A 20,556-nucleotide genomic window follows, 5' to 3' on the forward strand; every position below is an offset into this window, starting at 1 on the left:
AGATTAAAAGGATTGTGCAAAGCTGGAGTGAGGGAGGTTGACTTTCCTCCCAATCCAAGCAAGCAGAAAGGCAAACAGGGGGCTGACTGTTTCCAGGCAAAGCAGCCTGTTTTAATCACCCTCCTTCTCTTTTTCAGTGCATTCACTTGAGCTCCTTTGTGCACATCGGTGTGTGCTCTCCTGTGCTGGACCCTGGGCCCGTGACTGGGACAGCACGCACTCCCCGCGTGACCAAAGAGCAGATTCAGCACCAAACATGGGTGGGAAAAAAAGAAAAACAGGGAGGGAGGCCCGAAACCTCCAATCTGACACGCTCAGGGAGTTACTGGTTGGCATGGAGTGATGCCACTGGCACTAGGAAAGCAGCTTTCTCTCACAGTTTGTCTCAGGTTTATTGGGAAGATTATTAAAACATTTTAATTTAAAAATATTTGGTAGAGACTTCTGTATAAATCAAGAGGACATTTCTGCCCATATCGCTTCAGACAGAGAAAAGAGAGTTTAAAGGGAAAAAACAAGCAAAACCCCATCGACTTTCCTCATGGCTGCTAAAAAGAGTCTTGAAAGAGCTTGTCTTGTGAGCGAGAGGGACACCAAGAAGTACTCCTTGGCCTTAGACAGGTAACACAACTCTTTGTTTCCTTCACTGCCATTTCTGCATCAGAGCAATATGAGATCACCGATCTGCCAACCAGCTGCAGGAGTTGAAGTCTGAAGAGTATCACCATGCATACATTTTACTACTTTCAAAATGTTTTGTTCAGTTTTTTCCTTCCCAAACTTTCTTATTAGATATTTGAAACCTTTACTAGACAGCAGTCTGATGTGTCTGTGTCTGTGATGGATTGAACCAATCTACTGTTGAAGCAAGTGTCTCCTGCTATGTATTTTATAAGCTTAGTAGATTTATTGTAGGATGCAAAACCTCATCGATTATGCTACAATTTTAGGCTGAATTATAATTGTGTGATTGACACCATGTTTGACTCAAGGCTCCTTCATGCTTGAATGTCTAAATTATCCACTTGGTTTGAAAGAAAGATGATGCTATATTCTTGTGGATAATCTATTGGACTTAGAGTTAATGTACCTCTTGTGTGCCAGAGGTCCTGTGAGTAAAAGCTTGCTAGAGTGGGGAAAGATCCTCTGAAAACATATGATATACTGTAGATTGGGTTAAAAAATGACTATAAATGTCTATCATGAAATAGTTTTGCAGTTTAACTTATTTTCATTCTTCGTCTTGACTCAGACTAGCAAGTATTTTTAAAAGAAAATAGCTGCTCAGTTACAGCTTAGCACCTCTTGACATTTCCATTATCTCATTGGTTTTCAGGTTATTTATTGCTTGGCTCTCTTAAAACATGTGGGACAGAAACTTGGTGTAAACACTGTCAGTTCAAATAGAAATCTGTCTCTGTCTCTTCATGTTCTTATACTGGGGTCAGTGCCATCGTATTTTAGTCAATTGAACATCTGGGTTATTATTTAAGTATTATTACATGGCTCCATAAATATAGATGGCACTGTCCAAAATGACTTCTGTGGTAATATTTATATTTCAGAAAGATCCCGTATGATTCTGCAGTTCATTTTAGTTTTTGAAGACACTCAGTGCTTTTTGAAAGTTTGAAGTTTTGTGGGCACAGCTTCAGTACTTGAGGTCCTTTGGCCCCTTGCAACCTCTGGACACAAAGGACAGCTCAGGGCAAACCCATTATATCGTCCCCTGAGACAGGGACAGTTGTTAGGCTGCCTTGTGAGGAAGCAATTTTTTCCCTGGATCACCAGTAATGGGGAATATCCCTGGTAAGATGAGAGGTAAAATGCACACCAGGGACAAGTATCCCTGGCAGTTGATCCTCCCATCTGAGAGCTGACTCATGTTCTGAAGGAGTCAAATTTTTTCTAATAATTATTTCTTAATTTAGGATTGAAATTAGTTGAGGTGAATTGCTGAAGCAATTGTGATTGTTGGGCTGATGCTGCCGCTACATGCAATAGCCCCTGAGATGGAGGGCTCTGCAGTGGTGGTCCCGAGGTGGCTGAGTGATGGAGGTGGTAACACAGCTCTCCAAAATGAAGACAACTTGTCGTCTAGCCATGTGACTTTTGTGCTGCATCTCCATTTTGCTTTTTCTGCCAGATGAAATTTGATTAACCGCACAATCTAATTACTCTATTCCAGAAATAACCAAAAATGGGGGCTGAGAGCCAGAGTCTCCCTCCTGTTGGAAAGAGCTGGTAGCACAGGGGAAGCCCTTGCCCTGCTCCCTGTTGCACCCAGCAGCTTGGGGTGCCAGCCCGGTGACCCAGGGTGCCAGCCCGTGAGCCACAGCCAGCCCATCAGGAGATGCAGCCTTCTGGGCCTGGGGTCACAGAGCAGCTGCCTGCACAGCTACAGGTGTACTAAGCTAAGAGTAGTAATAGGCTTATCTGTTGTAGATGTGGTCTCACAAATCTGTCTGTCCCAGGTGCAGGACTTTACATTTGTTCTTGTGAAATTACAGATGGCTCCTGTTGAGCTCTTCCTCCAGACTCCTTATGGCAGCCTTGCCCTCCAATCCATCAGCTGCACCTCCAAGGTTGGCATCATCTGCCAATGTAATCAGGGTGCACTGCACCTCCCCCTCCAGAGGAAGGCATTACACAGGATGGGTCTCAGGACAGGACACGACTTCCCACCAGACTTGAGGAAGGTTATGAACTATTATGGCTGCAGGGTCTGAAGCTGAGCACTCAGATCCTCCTGCTTCATGCAAAAGTGTTGTCTGTAAGTCATATACCATCTATCTTTAAATTAGATCTAAACTAGGTGTCTGAGGTAGTTTTGTTTGGTCTTTTCGTAGTCAGTGGTGGTATTAAGAGAGAATTAAGTTCTTCTAATGATTAATCATTTATGTTCTATTTTGTCTCTGAGACAAGACAAAAAGCAGGGGAAAAACCCAGCGGTGGGCAATGCTGAAAGCAGGAAAGTCATGTGGAAATGTTGGGGTTTGTCTTCATGCAAAAGTTTTTAACAGAGGGCATTAACATGACCTGTAGATATTCCTATCTATAGGCCTTAGACTCATAATTGGTTCCTGTGTGCCAGGCTCATACCAGCAGGTAAAAAGTTTGAAGTGAACCTGGGAGATTATTTCTTCAGGTGAAGAGTGATTTTCTATAGCAAGAACATAAGGAATATTTTCTTTTTCTCCCTTCCTGCAGGCAATATGAAAACTCTTATGAGATCAAAGACTCATCATCAAATAAAGGCTTTCCACCACTCCTTATCCTTTACAGAATCAATGCTCAGGAGGGTTATAGGTGTTTCTTGTGATTTCTGGACTGTTTTAGCTGAGGGCCCTGTGGTTATGTCTCCTTTGTACTGGCTTGCCAGCTGGTCCTAGTAGCACACAGTACTTTAGCAGACTCGGCAAACCCAATCCCATTGCCTTTGCCCTCCTGCAGGGGACATAAGGACCCTGCAGAAAGGACTGTGTCTGCCCAGTACTGGCCATATGCCATCTCCAGTACGCCCACTTCAGCTTTGGCCACTTTCTCTGAGAAAGAAAATTAGAACCAAGGTAGTAACTGATATGAAGTAGAAATTAAATAACTAGGGCATCAGCTCAGAAAATTGATGGTTCAGAGGTATAACAATGATACACAAAATCATGAATGATGTGAGGCAGGTAAACAGGGAATAGTCATTCATTATTTCTAACAGTATAAGAACTAATTAAAATAGCAGGCAGACATCTTCAGAGTGACAAAAGACACATTGTTTTTACACACATCATAATTAAATTGTGGAACTCAATACTTTCAAGTCAGCTGGTTTTGTGGAATAAAGATGTGTAAAAAGGGGTTGGACAGGAGCTCTGGTTCAGAACTGGGGAGCAGTAACTCTCTGGGAATGTTCCTCTTTAGTACTTTGACATTATGTATTCCTTCACGCTTATGACAGAATTTGGATACTTGGCTCCATGCACCTCTGGTCTGTCTCCAGGCAGCTATTGTTATAGTGTTATGGAGAAGGAAAATTATTGACAATGCTTTTACCCATATAGGGCCAGGCCCTCAAAATGAGGCCAAATAAAATAAGGCATGAATTCCTATCTACTGGAAAACTAAATGTATGCAAATATATAAATATTTGCCTTTATTTTGTGCCCTCAGTAAGGAAAATGAGAAACTGGACAGACAGGCTATTAACAGGGTCTTAAATACCTTGGAAATATTCAAGATTGGTACATCAATTGAAATCGGAATGGTGCCAGCATAAGGGATGTGACTATGGCTTTGATGAATTTTTCTCTGAAGGCAGTTTCATTATCCTTTCAGGCACCAGAAAATTACTGTTTTCCCTCATGAAGAAGATGATCTCCTGTGGAAAGTGCAGTGATTCCACATTTTCCTCTTTTGACTGGGGAACTCATAATGGTCTAGGAGGATAGCAATTATTCCCATAAGCCTGCAGATCAAGGCACCCAGCAGATCAAGTGAAAATAAACAGAAAGGAAGTTGTAATAAAAAGCTATTGCTAATGATTTGTGTGGAATCTGCAATATGTATTAATATTTTCTGCTTCCCCCTTCCGGGCATGACTCAGTTGGAGCCCTTCAGTGACATTCCCCTGACTATCTTTTTTACAAAGGAAAGAGAATTCAAACTGGAGAAAAGATTATGTTTTAATCTGTGACTTTGCACAGAGATCTGATGCTCAAAGGCTGTATCTTGCTCTAAAACACTATGAAGGGGTTTCTGGTCTAACACAGCTGATCTTTGCACTTTAAGCTTTTGATTCACACTTTTATAAAACTGCCTCTTAGATCCTTAGATTCTTTTAATTAGTGGCAGGCAGCTTTTGAAAGAGAAAAATAATGGTTACGTACAGGAGCTGGCAGGAGTTTTCCCAACTCATTAGGCCAGATGCTGTTCTGCAAGTTCAAAGGGAGCAGTGAATGCTTCCCACCTCTGGCAACTGGGGCACTTTTATTTAGGTACCCTTTAGACAGAAAAATGTGACATTTGTGGGTTTATGCTGTCTCTGTTTGCTTTTGCATCTGTCCAGCAAGATCTGAGGGGCAGTGCTTTCCTGCCCCTCAGTGATGCCCCGAGGCTTTGTTAGTTGACAGAGAGACTGGAAGACAAAAAACAAAAGAGAGTGAGATCACAGAGTGACCTATTTTGCTAACAGCAAGGAAAGGACTTGGAGGCTCAGAATCTGCAGCAGTAATTTTGGCACTCCTGCCTGAGAGGTTGGTGAGCTGATCATGACTCATGTCATTAAGATGATTTTAATGTTCAATGCCAGCTGATGAAAATTGAGGTAAGGGGAAATTAATTTTACATGCAAACCATATAAAAGCATTGGAAGTTAACTCCAGAGAGAGATCATGAGAAAGAAAATCTTGCCTGCCTGGATCTCCAGGGGAGAGTGAGAGAACTACAGCATTTTATTCAGCCATCTGGAAGGAATTAATTTGTGGTACCTTCTGTGTCTAATTCATCAGGAAAATACTGTACAAAAATGACACAGTGCACATTAAGAACCTGATAAATGTAAAACTAAAGGACTGGAGAAGGACTGGCTGGTGGGGACCCCAGCTGCCAGATGGGCAGCCCATTCCCCAAGCAGTCCAGCTCCCATTTATTTGTTGTTGTGGGGAAAATAAAGGAAAATGCTGACAAAATGACTAAGAAGACTCACTGTCTCCAAACATTATGCATTAAATCTGACCAGTTGCTCTTTCACACATATGTACAAGGGGAATCAGCCATCTCTGCTGAGCAAACAGAGACCACATGCTAACCTGGCTGGGAAAGAGGCTGACTCAGGGGAACACCGCACCCTTGGAACATCTCAATAATATTTACAGAACCAAATCCACATTGATTATCTACAGTTGCAGAGCTTGGCTGCCTAGGTGGGTCTTCTTTCTCCAATACCTCTGTGGTGTTGATGAACATAAAAGGCCAAGGCATTCACAGCTCTGCAGGTGCCTTTGCCTCTTGCCCATCAGTGTGGGGCATCTGGCAGGACTTCAGACATGCTGAGCAGCTGCAGCCCCCTCAGGCTGCCCAAAAAAAGCAGCTGGAAAAAGCTTGTGATTTCAGTACAGTTTTTTCTTGACATTGACTACTGCAGGTTGGCAGCCACCAGCTGATTTCTTTCCAGTGAGATTTTAGGCATCTTGGCACTTCTATAAACCATGCAGAAACACTACAGAAAGTCACCAGGACTCTTGTTACTTCCTGGAGCCCAGGTTTCCTTCACTCAGCTGAAGAAACAATTCTTCCTGGTCCCAGAGAAAAGTCTGAAGTCAAAAGGGGGAAAAGCCACTGGGGCAGCTAAGCTTAGCCCCACCCAGGCTGATTTCAGACTTGAAAAAAAAGCGGTGGAGTTTGCTGTGTTTCTGGGTAGCCCCTGCACACACAGACCTCAAATAGCTGCAACATGTGGTTATATGGACGTTGTGTATGTGCATCTTGGCAGAATTCATCCTCTGGTGCCACAGTCTCAGTACACTGTGATCACATCAGGAGTAGCTCTGGCAACAAGGGTTGTATTGGGAGACACAGAATGGTTTTAAGTCGAGCCTCCTGGGACAAGGTTTAGAGGGGGCTTTTTGCCATTTGGGCTCCTTTTCTATTGAGAGATAATGAGAAGGGAACATCCTTGCTCACCAAACCACCTTGGGAGATTCTCTGAGTTGCTCTACTGAGAGCACCAGATGTTGTGGTCATCCAGGAGCTTCCACAGTTGCAGTGCAATGTGCTTGGCCCAGGAGCTCTCTACCCCCACCCTGTATTTCCTGTGCAGGAATCCTGAGAGGGACAACACTGAGGTTTTGTGGCAGAGCAGACTTGGCTGAGAAATCCCCTTGTGATGGAGCAATGCTCAAAGAGCCACTTCTGCTGGACTTCTCACCGTTCCACAAAATCAGTGGTGCAAAGGATTCAACATACTATGGAGAATTGATTTATTTGATTTTTTAAATACCTTTGAGATTTTTTGGCTAATATTTTCTATGCTGAGGCTCTGCTGGAATATTGGTAGATTTTGTACATATGTGGAAATTTGAGATAAAATAGTTCTGTGTGCAAAGAGATGAGAGAAATATCTTTAGCTGATTTTATTTAAGAAAAAGAAGTTTGGGGTGGTTTTTTGACTAGTCTTCCTGACAAAGTTGTTTGGAATAAAATCCTGACTTTTTTAGTAGAATTTTCTCCATGTTATGCTGAATTTGGTAGCTATTTGCATGAGGTACAACTTTTTCAAAGTCATGTGGTGTGCATGAGACACACAGGTTAAGAAAGCGACCCTGCGCTTCATAAACTGCTAAATGATGTAGGAGCGCCCAAAGAGCTGGGAAACACGGCCAGAGCACTCATTTCATGTGCAGCTCCGTCCCAGAGCCTTGCTTGTGCGAACAAGCCTCTTCTATGACCTGCTCTGCTGTTCCCAATGCTGCTTTTATCCTTTGAAAGCATTAATTACATAGTTTCTGGTGCTGTAGGGCTCGACGCCTGAATAACCACGGTTTTTCTTTTCTAACCTTCTGTTTCTTTCTATCCCAAAGGATGAGCTGGCTTCAGAAGAATTCAAATGAAGAGAGGCAGCAGCAGGAAGCAGAAGTCACAGTAGCTAATGCTGCATATCACTGTCACAGCTACTCACAGACCTATGAGAACAGAAAGAGGGAGCAGCATCAAGCCAGGAGGAAGCTCTGTGTAGCATCAGTAATTTGCACCTTCTTCATGATTGCTGAGATAACAGGGGAGTATGTGTGTTCAAAAAGAGTCCAGTCAGGTGCCCAGCACAGCCACATTCTTCCCTTCACTCAGACTACAGGGACCATGGTGACAGGAGTGAACCCACCTGGCATTAAATAACTCTCCTTTGTCCTTTAAAAGAATTGGGAGGGGGAAAGGGTTTAAGTGAAATTATCAAAATATTTTCATATATTCATTCAAGGATTGCATCTGGGTAGGAATACAAAGATCTGAAATGGTCTGAACTGTTCTTCCAGGTCTTAAGCTTGACTAGAAGTGACTAGCATGTCTTAGCATCATGTCACAAAAGGTTTCTAATAAATTGGGTTACATTCTTTTTAAAAGATTAAAAGATTTTACATATTTATCCAGGCGAATGAGACCTCAGCACTGATGGAGGCTGCTAGCAGCAGGATCTGAAAATAAATGCAAGAGTCTTTACAAAATCCAGGGAAATCCAGGGCCAGATTAGCCATCTGTTTTTCTACAGTTAAGTCAGTGTATTTATATCAGGGCACGTTTATCTTTTAAATTGGCCTGCTGGTGTGTCTCTGGATCAATGGAAGATTATTCCCCTACCTAATTAGCTTTCACTTCTGAACCCACCCTACAATACCCAGTATAGGTATTTGGCTTGCTCATAGAGCATCAGCTTTCATTTTGTCTCACTGATAGGCTCTCTCCATGGATTCTGTGATATTTATATCCACCTGATAGTTCCTGGCTCTTTAATTTGCCCTTCTCTGCAGTGAGCTGAGGTAAGGGAAGGCATGAGGAATCCCACAGTCTTTTGCCATATGTGTTCCAGTCGATGTAACAAAAATCAGCCAGGAAGGCCTCTGAAACCCATATTTTCCCAGCTCAGACATCTCTGGAGCCCCATGAAAACGAAACAGAAAGGCTTTGTCTTCCCCACAGGTGAGAAGTGGAGGCACTGACAGAGTTGCTACATTTCTGCATTCTCCCCTGGCTGCCAAACCCAGCAGGGACTTCTCCAACTCTTCCCTCCCATGTACTCCCTCTGCACGAAGCCCCATTGTTTGTAGGTGACGTGCATTTCCCCCATGAAAACCGGTGCATGCTGCTAATCCCCATGCAGCAATTTCCCGTGCCAGAAGTAATGCATTATTAACAAAACCATATAATCTGTAGGCTTAAGTTTGGTGAATGCAGCTATGCTGGAGGATAATTGGAAGGACAGATGATATGTTAACTAAATGTTTCGTTTTGCTTAATGAATCATGCAGCTTTTTTGCAGTGACAGCTTAAGTAACAGGCTTGAAGATCGTTTTGCTTCAGACCATTAAACTTTGACAAACCAGTTATTAACTGCAGTTACAGACAGCTCTCTGTGGAGATTTTTGTAATTATGAACCATACATTTAATTTTTTTAATCATTAGGCAAGACTGCTGTGCCTGATGATTGACCACTGAGTGACTGACAATTTCTACTGCTTGTGGTCTATAAAGCTATAAGCATCCATTGTAGGGAACGGTAAGTCTTAAAGGCCACTTGTTGGGAGTATTGATAAAAAGCTGTAAAAGCCTGTAACTATTACACACGTTTTGCTCCTGAAGATAAAGAATGTCTTCCCATCCCCTCCTTGCCCTCTAAGGGCAAACAGCTTCCGTGGGCATTATTATGCTAAACAGAAGAAACAAAGCTGCATCACTCTCAGGGAGGCTGAGAAGTTGTGCTTCTTTGAATGCCTAGATCTTTCCTGATACTTTTTCACAAACCATCTGTGCTGGCCATTACTGGTTTCCCAAACAGGGCACTGCTGGTTGAGCCTGATACACCACCAACTCCCTTTGAAAGACAATTATCTTCTGTTCTTCTAAGGCAGATCCATCACAATTTGCATAGACTTGGAGATATCAGTCAGACCAATACCATACTGTGTGGAGCCGAGATATGAAAGTGCTTTCCAATGGTTTTTGGTGGTTAAGGACCAAATGTGGATTTCAAAGTACTTCACTTCCACTTGGGCAGTAGAAAGAAAGACAAACCCTGCATGTGGCCTCATGTCAGAGCAGAACATAAAAACTTGATCAGTGAGACAAGTTGCTAAGTTAAGCAGACTGAGATCTCTGAAACTCACCCGAGGCATTAGTTATGCCATCAATACATAAAATAAAATTTTGCAAACATTTTTCCAAGACAGCAGGCTAGAAGTAAACTTTTGAGATGCTGTCCCACAGAACACGGCAATAGAGTATATAAAAGGGTTTTGCCCACAGCTTGTGATCAACATATCTGTTTGCTGAAAGATACCCAATGCCTGTCTTATTAACATCTGGGCACTGCCAGACAAGCCTTCTTCCCCCTGCTATGCACAACTGCCTCCCTCTTGAGATACAGCTACTCTGCAAACAGTGAAAGTCTAAGAGATGTGCCATGACCAAAAAGTATCTGTGCATTTATACTTGAGCATGTGCTGGGCAATACTTATTCTGATGAATTTTTCATTTTACTGTAAGGAATGAGATGCCCCCAAATTCCGCAGACATGATTTCTCTCTTTTGGGAAGTAACTTTGGGCAAAATTCTGTGCTGAAAAAACTTAGGTTGTTAGGTATTCTAATCTAAAATATGCATAGAGGAGGAAATTAAATAGACAGTCCATCCTGCTGGCACGAAAATGCTCCAACTATAAGGAAACAAGAGATATATCTACATGTCCTTTTGGCAGTGGTATGTTGCCAAAGATTTGAACAAGGCATTTTATTGTTTCAGTATCCGCACTGTAACAAATATACATCGTGTTGCAGTATCTGCACTGTAACATTTTATGATGTTTTATAGGCTTCATTGATTCTCATATGGGTTGTGGTCAGGAGAAATTAGTGAGCTGAAATTAATTAAATGACTGAAGAATGAAAATGATTGCCAAATGCAGAAACTAGGTGTTTTGGCTCTATTATTTCACATTTCTGATGAAAAGACTTCCCTGTTGTAATGAGTTGGAAGGACAGTGGGATCCTTGTCTTCTCCTGCAGCCACCAGCAGCTGGGGCAGTTTAAAGCAAACTTTTAGTTTATTGGATTTGCCTTTAGCCCTGAGACATGGTTAGAAGAATTTGGCAAAATAATGATATTTAGCTTATTGAGTAAAAGAAATAAAGAATTAAAATAACCCAAAATGTTTTGAATTTGGTGGGGTTTTTTCTTCAGAATCCACATAAATCTAAACCCCCACAGAGTAAAATTATATTCAGCCACATTTTTTGAGCTCTGGCAGGAAAATTAAGTTGTGCATTATGGATTCAAAATGGTAGATTTGTGCTGAGAACAGAACATTTTTCTCTATGCCCTCACTAAAATGATTGATTGCTTATCACAGTTCTCCTACGGGGACCTTTCCATGTATTCCTGTTTTAGTGTTGCCTGTGACAAATAGAGTCAGGCAGCAGGAAGAACATTCATATTTTCCTATGACAAATAGGAAATGAGTCCCATAAGCTAGGTCTCTGAACTGCTGTACATACATAAAAATATCAGTGTTCTGTGAAAAGATAGTGGGAGGATACTGGAAATGTGATTCCTAATATGGCTTTTCACAAAAAATCAGATATTAAAATAGTCAACAGTCCAATAGTAATATAACTACAGAACTAATGTATCACAACTCTTATTGTTCTTAGGTCTCTCTCTAACAAAGAAATCTGGCTTATGTATTTCCATTAGTTCATACCTTTCATTGCTTGAATGAGGTACAAAATTAAATTATCTTTGAAGATGTTTGGGTCTTGTGTATGATGACTGAAAATTGAGTGTTCCCTTTGATTCTCAGCAAAACAGGTCTTGAGTTTGATGTGGTTGGCTCAACCTTCTGACCAGAGCCATGATGTGGACACGTGTTTCACACAGGTGGGCAGATCGCCGGGAGCCTGGCGGTGGTCACCGATGCGGCACACATCCTGGTGGACCTGACAAGCTTCATGATCAGCCTCTTCTCGCTGTGGCTCACCTCCAAACCTCCTACCAAACAGTTAACTTTTGGGTGGCATCGAGCAGGTAGGAAACATGTCACAGTATGAATATGTGGAATGGGAAAGAGAAGTTATCACAGCCAGGGGCTGGAGAACATGCTGATGTCCAACATAGGTCTGCAGGCATTGAGAGACAGTGCACTAATGCTCCGACAGGTCTCAAGACACAAAACCAAGAAAGACAGTGATTTTCAAAGAAGAGTCATCTCTTAGTTAAAAGCACGTCTTTCAGTTCATTATTTACCATAGTTTTGGGCTGGTGCTAACTTTGGTTGAAATAACAGTAACTTCTTTCAGTGACTTGAATGTGTGGAGGACTGAGCTCTCAATCTGTTATGAAACACAAGTTTCTATAAAAGCAACAATAAAAATGAGGGTTTGCTCCATTTCTAAAGCAAATGATTAAATTATTTTAAAAAGTCAGCAATGTTACATTCATAGAAAAGTGAGATCCTTTAACATTTACCCTTTTCTAGATTCTCTTCTTTCATATCTCTTTATCACTGTTGGTTTTTATCAGATGCAAACACAGGCAGGTTTTTTAAGCACTCTGTCCTCAACCTAAAACAATGATTTTACAGATGATACCTAATACCAAAAGCCTGACAATCAAACACAAGTGTTTTTATAAAAACAAGACACTAGCAAAATATTAACCATGAGAATCATTTTCTGGGAGTATGAGTCTGTTCAAGATTTAGACACGTAAATATCAATGCCTCCATGTACATGAGCACCTTTAAGCATGGGGTCCAGGTCTCTGATACATTCAACAGAAATCTTGACTCCATTCAGCCTCCTAAACATGGAAGTCCAGTGTCACATCTCTAGAATGTTTGAGGTTTATGCATGGTAATGACAGCTATTGCACAAGACCCATAGCAGACTGCACAGGGTGCCAAGCACAAGACCAGGGCATGTCAAATGTGACCAGACACTCACAGTTAAGAAACCAGTATTTTTTCCCAGTCAGTCAATGGAGCAGGGAACTGTGTCAATCACCATTAATTTGATGTCCATTGTCCACAGGGCAAGCTTAGACACTTAGCTAATGCCTCCAGGAAGACAATTTAGTTGTCTCTGTCTGAATCTCATGCTGGATGTCTCAGGGCTCAGTTTTGTCGCTTATATGTAAATGATTTGTGATGTTTGAAATCCAGTTGCCACTCTGGAACTCTATGAGTCAATTATACACCTTGTGTCAAGCCATACATGGAGGTGTTAGTGTATCTCAAATGACTCTGGACGCCTGTGCACCTGAACCAAGGACTCAGAAGATAAATGCTTCAAGGATGTTCAGTAGGAGGGTCCAGACAGAGCTTCTGACTCAGATGTCTGTAGGCCAAGGTTTGTTGGAGCTGCAGAAAGTACCAGGGAAGACATATGCCATAGTCATCCTGTCTTTCTGTAGCTTCCTGAGTGTAATCTACCAGCTCTGCAGGAAACAGGCTGCTGGGTGAGTGGGAGGTTCAGTATGGCTCAAGCATGGCTGGCATTGTGTAGACAACACACAGCTGAATTTTGCAGACTTAGTAAACTACTACTTAACATCAGTTGAGCCACCATTACTTTTTATGTTTATGACCTCTTAGCCTGGGGGGAAAAAAGTGAGACACCTCTCTTGCTAATGTAGGCAGGTTCAGCCACTTCATGTAACTTCATCCTCTGTTGGAACTAGATTATTTTTATTTTGTCATTGCAATGCAGAACTTCAAAACCAATCCTTTATTGCCTTTTTATCCTGGTAGCAAAGAGAGCCTTGCATCAAATGTTAGAAGCTACTTAATTGCATTCCATGATTGGTATCCTGTTTCTTGCTTAGTTTCCTGGCTATATTTTCAGTTTAATATGCAGGTGTGTACCTTAATAGAGTAGCCGAGGGCAGTCAGGTGGCAAAGTCACTATTCACTGACTACCAAGGTCTTGCAGGTGCAGCCCTCCATGTCACTGGAAGCTGTTTCTTCACTGCTTCCCTCCGACTGATAGATATTGTCACGAAAAGACTCTGTATGGCAGTGCTGAGGTTTAGCAGAAGCCATCTGAATGCCTCCTGCCCTCCATGCCAAAGCAGTGCAGCTACTTTCAGCAACACAGAAACACAATATTGAATAAGACTGATAGTGTGAGCCAAACTATTTCCAAGTACAAAAACTCTCTTGCACCTTAATTTCCCTCAGCTGTGACTCAGAGATTCCCACACAATCCTACACTATTGTTTGCTGTGCTCTGTTAGTGCTAGTAGGTCTGAAAAAAAGTAACTGAGAACATCTCAAGTGAAGTATTTAGTGCTGCTGAACTGGTCTGTAAGCTTAACTAAACTTCTGCTAAGATACTCCATTGAAAAGTAATATGTAAAGATGACTGCTAATGTTCTGTTGTGGAAGATATACCTAAATCCACACAGGTGAATGCCTGTGTTCACAAGAGCTCTTGGCTGCTTTCATGTCAATGATAGCACAGCCATCAACACCTTCAGCTGGGCCAAGTTTGCAGGTTCAGCCTATAACTTGCAGAAAAAAATTGTATTATTTATGTTTACTTCTATCTACTTTTAAGCAAAACTAGATTCCCCTGTTGGTGCACTTTCATTTATTACTTGCCAGTTTTAGGCAAAACAATTATTTGATAAGCATTTCCAGCCTGCAGAAGGGGTGATCCTCATAAAATTATGTTAAAAATCATAAGCTGTTTTAATGGATTGTCAGTGGAGGTCTGTGCAAATGCTTTCTGGTTGTCTACTGCCTTTCACTTTGCTGTGAGCTTGCATTTTCTTTGGTATTGTCTCGGTTGTGCTCATTTACCCATTCAAGTCACATGGCAATTACTAGTCCCACATCCTATTAAAAGCATGCTGCACGTTCATATGCACTTCCCTGGACCTCTCCTATAACAGTGCAATAAAAGGTGGCCTTGGGGACTGGATTTATTTGAGCCCAACTCAAAGCCAATAGAGACAAAATTAAATTTTGCTACCCCAGGGAAAAAATAACTTCTTTTGTTCTCATCACAGCTAGTGGCGCAAAATGATTTTGTGGCAGTGGCAGGATGAGTTCCAGGATAAGTTTTGCTGACAGGACCTCGCTGGAGGCTGCTACTGTCTTTCTGAAGTGTGAGGTGGTGAGAGGTGTGCAGAAACGGGGGAGGCTAATGGAGGGGGATTATGGCTGACAGTGGGTTTGGGTGAGCTGTGCCTTTCTCCTTCCTTCAGACCTCTGCTCCTGTTGATGCCTGAAACCTAAGGCATCACTGTGATGAAGATAACCTTGTTGGGGGAGGAGGGCTGGTCTTTGGGGGTTTCACACCACACTGTCAGGGCCAGGCAAACTCCTTTTGCTCCTCCCAGAACTCCCCAAATGATCTTTTACATCTCTCCAGTTTCTTAGAATGTTGCATGAACTCAGCAATGGAAAGGGCACAACAGTAGGAGCAGGTAGAACAGGGTTAGGCCACCCCATGCATAAGGCTACCCTGGATAGCCACTGGATTTGCTATGATCAGAAAGGAGGTTGACCCATTCTTTGTGAGCATCAAGTCTGCCAGCATACAAGAAGCAGCTCTCCTCGCTATAAAGCTCACAAACCTGGAACCATTATCATCAACCTCTTAAAATTTCTTGCATTCCTATTCTGACTCAAAATCAGATTGTTTTAATTCCTAGAAATTCTGGGAGCTTTGATGTCTATGATAATTGTTTGGATGGTGACGGGTGTGCTGATATATTTGGCTTGCATGAGGCTGCTACACCTGGATTACGATATTGATGCTACAGTGATGCTCATTACCTCTGCTTGTGCCGTGCTCGCCAACATCCTGTAAGTTATTTTGTTCTCCTCTCATGACATTTGAACCTTGAACCTGCTGCTGTAATTCAATAAAAAAACTACAAAGAGATAACAGCCTCAAAAATATTAAGTGTTTATAAGTTCCATGAGGATATGGAAAAGGGTCAAAACGAGAGGTCCTGCTTCTCATTGAAAGTTGCAGCTGCTCTCCTCCTTTCTGTTAGCTGCCACCCTGGAAAGGCAATTTATGAATGTACAAACCCCAGGAAAAGATTATTCTCCATCTCACTTTTTATTAGATGTCAGAATATTCAAGAACTCTATAAAAAATGTGGCCTCATTAATTACCCCATTCACAGTCTTTCTTGATTATGCAAACCACTGAAAACCTAGGAATTATCTGCTCAGCCGCTCTGCATCTCTACTAGTGTGTCAGATTTTACTGTTCAGCATTCAGAAGTGAGAGGGGTGATGATGTGTATGACCTCACTGCTTTCAAGGATGCAATATATCCACTGATATTTGCAACTTTACCTGTCTTGCAGACTAAGCCTGATTCTGCACCAGACTGGCCACAGGCACAGCCATGGGGCACAAGCCAGGGAATGTGTGTCAGCGCCTCTGGAAAAGCCAGCTCTGAGCAATGCCAGCCTGCGGGCAGCCTTTGTGCATGCCATTGGAGATCTATTCCAGAGTATTAGTGTGCTAATTAGTGCACTTATAATCTTCTTTAAGGTTGGTTTTATTAGTTCATGTGCCTTCCCTGCAATCAAGGATAAGTGCTATTTTCACAGCATTGTGACACTAGGTACTATGTAAATATTTCCTCTGTCTTAATCATACACATTGTAATTGTGTCAAAGAGAATTATTCTTTTTCTTGGGAACTGAAATAACTGTTGAGAGTGTAACCCTTGCTTCTTGGTGTTTCAACTGGATGCTTTGGTGTCTCTCCCTTTCTTCATCTGTAGCACCTTCATTCCCTGTACTGAGGCTCTCTAACTGGCAAAGGAGGCCAGCATTCATTCTGTACTAGTTGAATGGGATATATTATTCTTTAATGTTAACTAATTAAAAATGACAATAACCACAAATAATGAAATTAACGAAGTGGTGTTTTCATATTTTTCTAGCCACAGTACAGAATAGCCGACCCAATCTGCACATTTGTGTTTTCCATCTTTGTTTTGGCAACTACCGTCCCGATTTTAAGGGATATCTTGACTGTCTTAATGGAAGGTAAGACCTGATTCCAGAATCAATACACTTACATTATGATTTTTTTCTGTTTCTTTCTCCATAATGATTATATATGCTAAAAAAAAAGTATAATAGCACATTTCTGAATCAGTTTCTGATATTCTCACGACTCTGATCGTACTTTAAACCGACTTTCAATTTTAATCAAAACAGTTTTCTACCATTACATTAGGTTTACACATATGCCAGTTTTTGTAAAAATCAGTGTACTAGTGTTTTGCTAATGAGCTCTGAGTTTCTTTGTTTATCATACGTGTAGCATTTCTTTCTATCACCCCTTTGGCATATGAGATGCCTACTCACATTGTTCATTGTGTATTTCCTTTACCCATGTGAAATACATGTCTTTGCCAAGAAAAAGTGCTTTGACTGTGCTATGAACTGTGTCTGTGAAATAGGCTGAGTGCAAGAAACAGAAGTTTACAGGATTTTCAGTTGCACCAGTCCAGAAAAACAAGCTATTGGAGCTTTCCAGTTGTGTTCAAGTGCATGGGAATAGAGAATTCTCAGCACAGCAGCAGCAAGAAGAGCCAGGCTTAGCAATATTTAGTCCTGTCAGATGTGGGCCTGAATATTTGTTTTGCAAGGCCAAATGACTTGAACAGTCACAGATGCATGTTTTTGCCTTCCTCACATTGAATAATATAATGCAAACTCTTTCTCAGCTATGAAGACATGAGGATTAAAGGGGAAAGTAGCTCTAACAGTGCAGGTTTTGAATGGCTACTCAGTGTGACTGCCTGAGTGGCTACTTCTTCTCTCTTTCACTTGCACCTACTGCTGTTTCAATAAATAAAATATCCAATATTGTTACAATAGTCTCATTCTAGGGTTTTTTTGCCTTCAGTGATTGTGAGATAGAGATACTTCCATGTAGAAGTATACCTAGACAAGAGTGTGGCAACTAACTGTATTTTGGTTGCCAAAATATCAGATCTCTTGATTACTGGAAAAAAAAAAAAAATCAAACTACCAGGAAGGGGGAGCAACCCTTGACACTCAGGAGTTTCTTTGTCAAAGCAGTAACTCCCAGCTTCTGTAAACAGTGCTGACATGCCAAAGTCATCAGTGCTCTGTTCCCCTCTGCAACAAGCCCACTGTCCTCCTGAGCAGCTCTCTGGGGATTTTCCTATCTCCTAAGTAGCATATTCTGCCCAGAATTTTCTGAAAAGGGATTGGAAGCTGGAGCTGCTGTTTCAGTTTACTGATCCAAGTGGATTATGATGAGTATAGCTGTTCACATAGGCATAGAGATACACTTATGAAAGATGTCGGTTCAAGGCCAGGACATGATCTGGCTAAATAGCTCACTACCGTATGTAAACTGGACACCCAGATTGTTCCCTAAAACATGCTTGAGTCTCAACCTTCCATGGAGAAGTTTAAAACAAGGAATAGGATTCAATAGTACAGTGAACTCTGAAATAGATGGGCTTTCCAAAGCATCGAATACTTTTATAAAAATGATACATCTAAGTGAATAAAGGTTCACGATTCATTTTCCTCTATGGATCATCATTCTTATCCCTTAAAAATATTGTTTTCCCATTGTACTAGTTTGAAAACAAACCAGTGGGAGGCACCAAGTCAGAATAACAATTTAATGGAAATTAAAGAAAAGGAAAAAAAGTAAAAGAAAACACTGGTTCAAACTGACGGAGTCAAGATACAACCTGAGTCCCTGTTAGGCAGGGTGGTGGTAGCAGTCTGGTAGAATGGTGGCTGCAGTCCTCTGAAGCAGTGATCCTGTAGTAAAGGGGTCTGCTCTTCCTCAGAAAGTCCAGTGGTGGCTATGTAGCTCCTGTCCTCTGGAAATCCAGTGGAAAGGATTGTCTCTGGTGTTCAGAGTCTCAGATTATATCCACGATGGAATGCTTGGTTCCTCCCTCTGGGTGGAGCATCTCACAATGGGGTAACGAGTCATGAGGCAAAGTGTTGATTAGGCTCATTAACAGAAGATAGTCCGAGGGAGTTATGTCTGAGTCATGTGGCAGGACAATGATGGGCAATTAACAGAAAGGTAGTCTGGGGGGAGGAGGCAAGGAAAACACTGCCCCACCTGGTTTCAACAGCTCATGAGGATGGTAATGGAATACCCTGCAAGCCAGGACACCCATCAATTTCTCCTTTTCAGGAACATCAAAAGGATTTGCTTATGATGCCATAAAAGCAAGAATTTTAGCAGTTGAAAAAGTGGAGTCCGTTCACAACCTTCATCTTTGGTCTCTGACAATGAATCAAACTGCTCTCTCTGCTCACATTGCCACAGGTCAGTAAATTTCTATAAGCAGGGAGTAACTATCCAGCTGTTGTCTAGTAAAGGTCAGTCTTTCTTGATTCAGATTAAACTGACCATGTATCTGTTACTTGTCAAAAAAATTGTCATCATTTTGTTGGGAAAATAAAACCAACAATAATAACAAATAAAGCTCTCAGATCCTCCTCCCAGAAACCTTGACTAAACAACAAGGACCTCTCCTTAGCCCAAAACTTGAAAGCTGCAGAGGCTGTGGGGCAAGGAAATAAATGGCAAGCTATTTTTAATAAATTAAAAGAATTAGACTCAAACTGGATTTTTCTCACAATTTTGTCAAACTTGAAAACTGTTGGTCTCTACAAGAAAAACTTACAGGGCAAATCTGCATTCCTGATGTATCTCCCACAGTAAAACAATCTTTTAAAATAGATGGAGTTTAGAAGTAGCTCCAGTTCATCTTTTAAAATATTATTTTAAATTGTTGTTCTTATCCCAGTTGACAAACAGTCCACTACCCAGCTCAATTTTCTTACTTGTCTGTCTGCTTTTTATGTATTAAGAAAAAAAAAAAAGCCACCTGTGTTTGACCAAGGACAGGGCTAGAGGTGAAGTCCTCCATGGAGTCCCTACTTTCCAAAAACAGAGGGTCTATCAGCCACCCAAATCACTTGGCACTGCTGCTACTCCCTGACTGGATGAACTAATCTTTATTAAGTATTTCTGCTTTCCTCCAGTCTTCAGCCAAACTGAATTTCTATGGTGATTACTTTTAACTTAACTCTTGCCAAAATTGCATATTCCAACTACATTTGAATGAACAAATTTTGCTGACATGGAGGTTCCTGAAAGGAGGATAAAAAGGACAAGAAACACTTTTCAAACAAACTTCCTGTTCCAAGTTTCTGTCTATCCTAGAAGTATACAATATCTATATTTGATATCAATGTCTATATTAGAAGTATACAATACTTCTTTAAAGTATTGTCAAAATGTATGTGTTTTGATTATTTTCTGCTTACTATCTGTAGCAGACACAACAGACAGCCAGAAGATTTTGAGAGATATTACCCAAGTCTTGTTTGAGCACCACAGCTTCCACTCCATCACCATTCAGATTGAATCAGGACAGGATCAGAAAACAGACTGTGTCTTCTGCCAAGAGCCCAGGGATTAAAGGGAGCGGTGTGCTATGCCAAATAAATTTATCCCCTCTTACAGGTCAATGGAGACTATAAGTGCTGGTTGAATGTAATTGATTAACAACAAATGGTAATTAACTGAAATAACAAGCCCTGCCATTGCAGGCAGAGCACGGGCCTTTCTTTGTTGGTATCATCTACCATGAGAGAACATGTAGTAGATCCAGCCATCAGCCAGATTGCCTGTCCATCAGCAGTTTCTTTCAATTACAAGAGGAATATCTAAATTATTCTTGACTAGACCAGAAGATCGGCAGTAAAGCAACATTTAGAGTGCCTGTCTGTAATTGCAGGTAACAAAAA

The 20,556-nt window shown here is 41.5% G+C and overlaps 1 protein-coding gene across 1 annotated transcript; it reads left to right on the forward strand.

The window, feature by feature from the left end:
- Window positions 1–541: 541 nt before the first annotated feature.
- SLC30A8 (solute carrier family 30 member 8) lies at window positions 542–20,228 on the forward strand. Its single transcript, XM_039549939.1, has 8 exons — window positions 542–621; window positions 7,572–7,780; window positions 11,635–11,781; window positions 15,415–15,568; window positions 16,084–16,273; window positions 16,671–16,776; window positions 18,932–19,066; window positions 20,083–20,228. Exons 1-8 carry the CDS (start codon window positions 542–544, stop codon window positions 20,226–20,228), a joined length of 1,167 nt encoding a protein of 388 aa, XP_039405873.1.
- The last annotated feature ends 328 nt before the right edge of the window (window positions 20,229–20,556 follow it).

The sequence above is a fragment of the Corvus cornix genome, chromosome 2 (genome assembly GCF_000738735.6).
Source record: "Corvus cornix cornix isolate S_Up_H32 chromosome 2, ASM73873v5, whole genome shotgun sequence".
In the NCBI taxonomy this organism is placed as follows: domain Eukaryota; kingdom Metazoa; phylum Chordata; class Aves; order Passeriformes; family Corvidae; genus Corvus; species Corvus cornix.

Coding starts and splice junctions, on each gene's coding strand:
- SLC30A8 (XM_039549939.1), top strand. CDS start 542: ATGGCTGCTAAAAAGAGTCTTGAAAGAGCTTGTCTTGTGAGCGAGAGG. Junction 15,569..16,083: donor GCCGTGCTCGCCAACATCCT/GTAAGTTATTTT, acceptor CCTGTCTTGCAG/ACTAAGCCTGATTCTGCACC. Junction 16,274..16,670: donor CACTTATAATCTTCTTTAAG/GTTGGTTTTATT, acceptor ATATTTTTCTAG/CCACAGTACAGAATAGCCGA.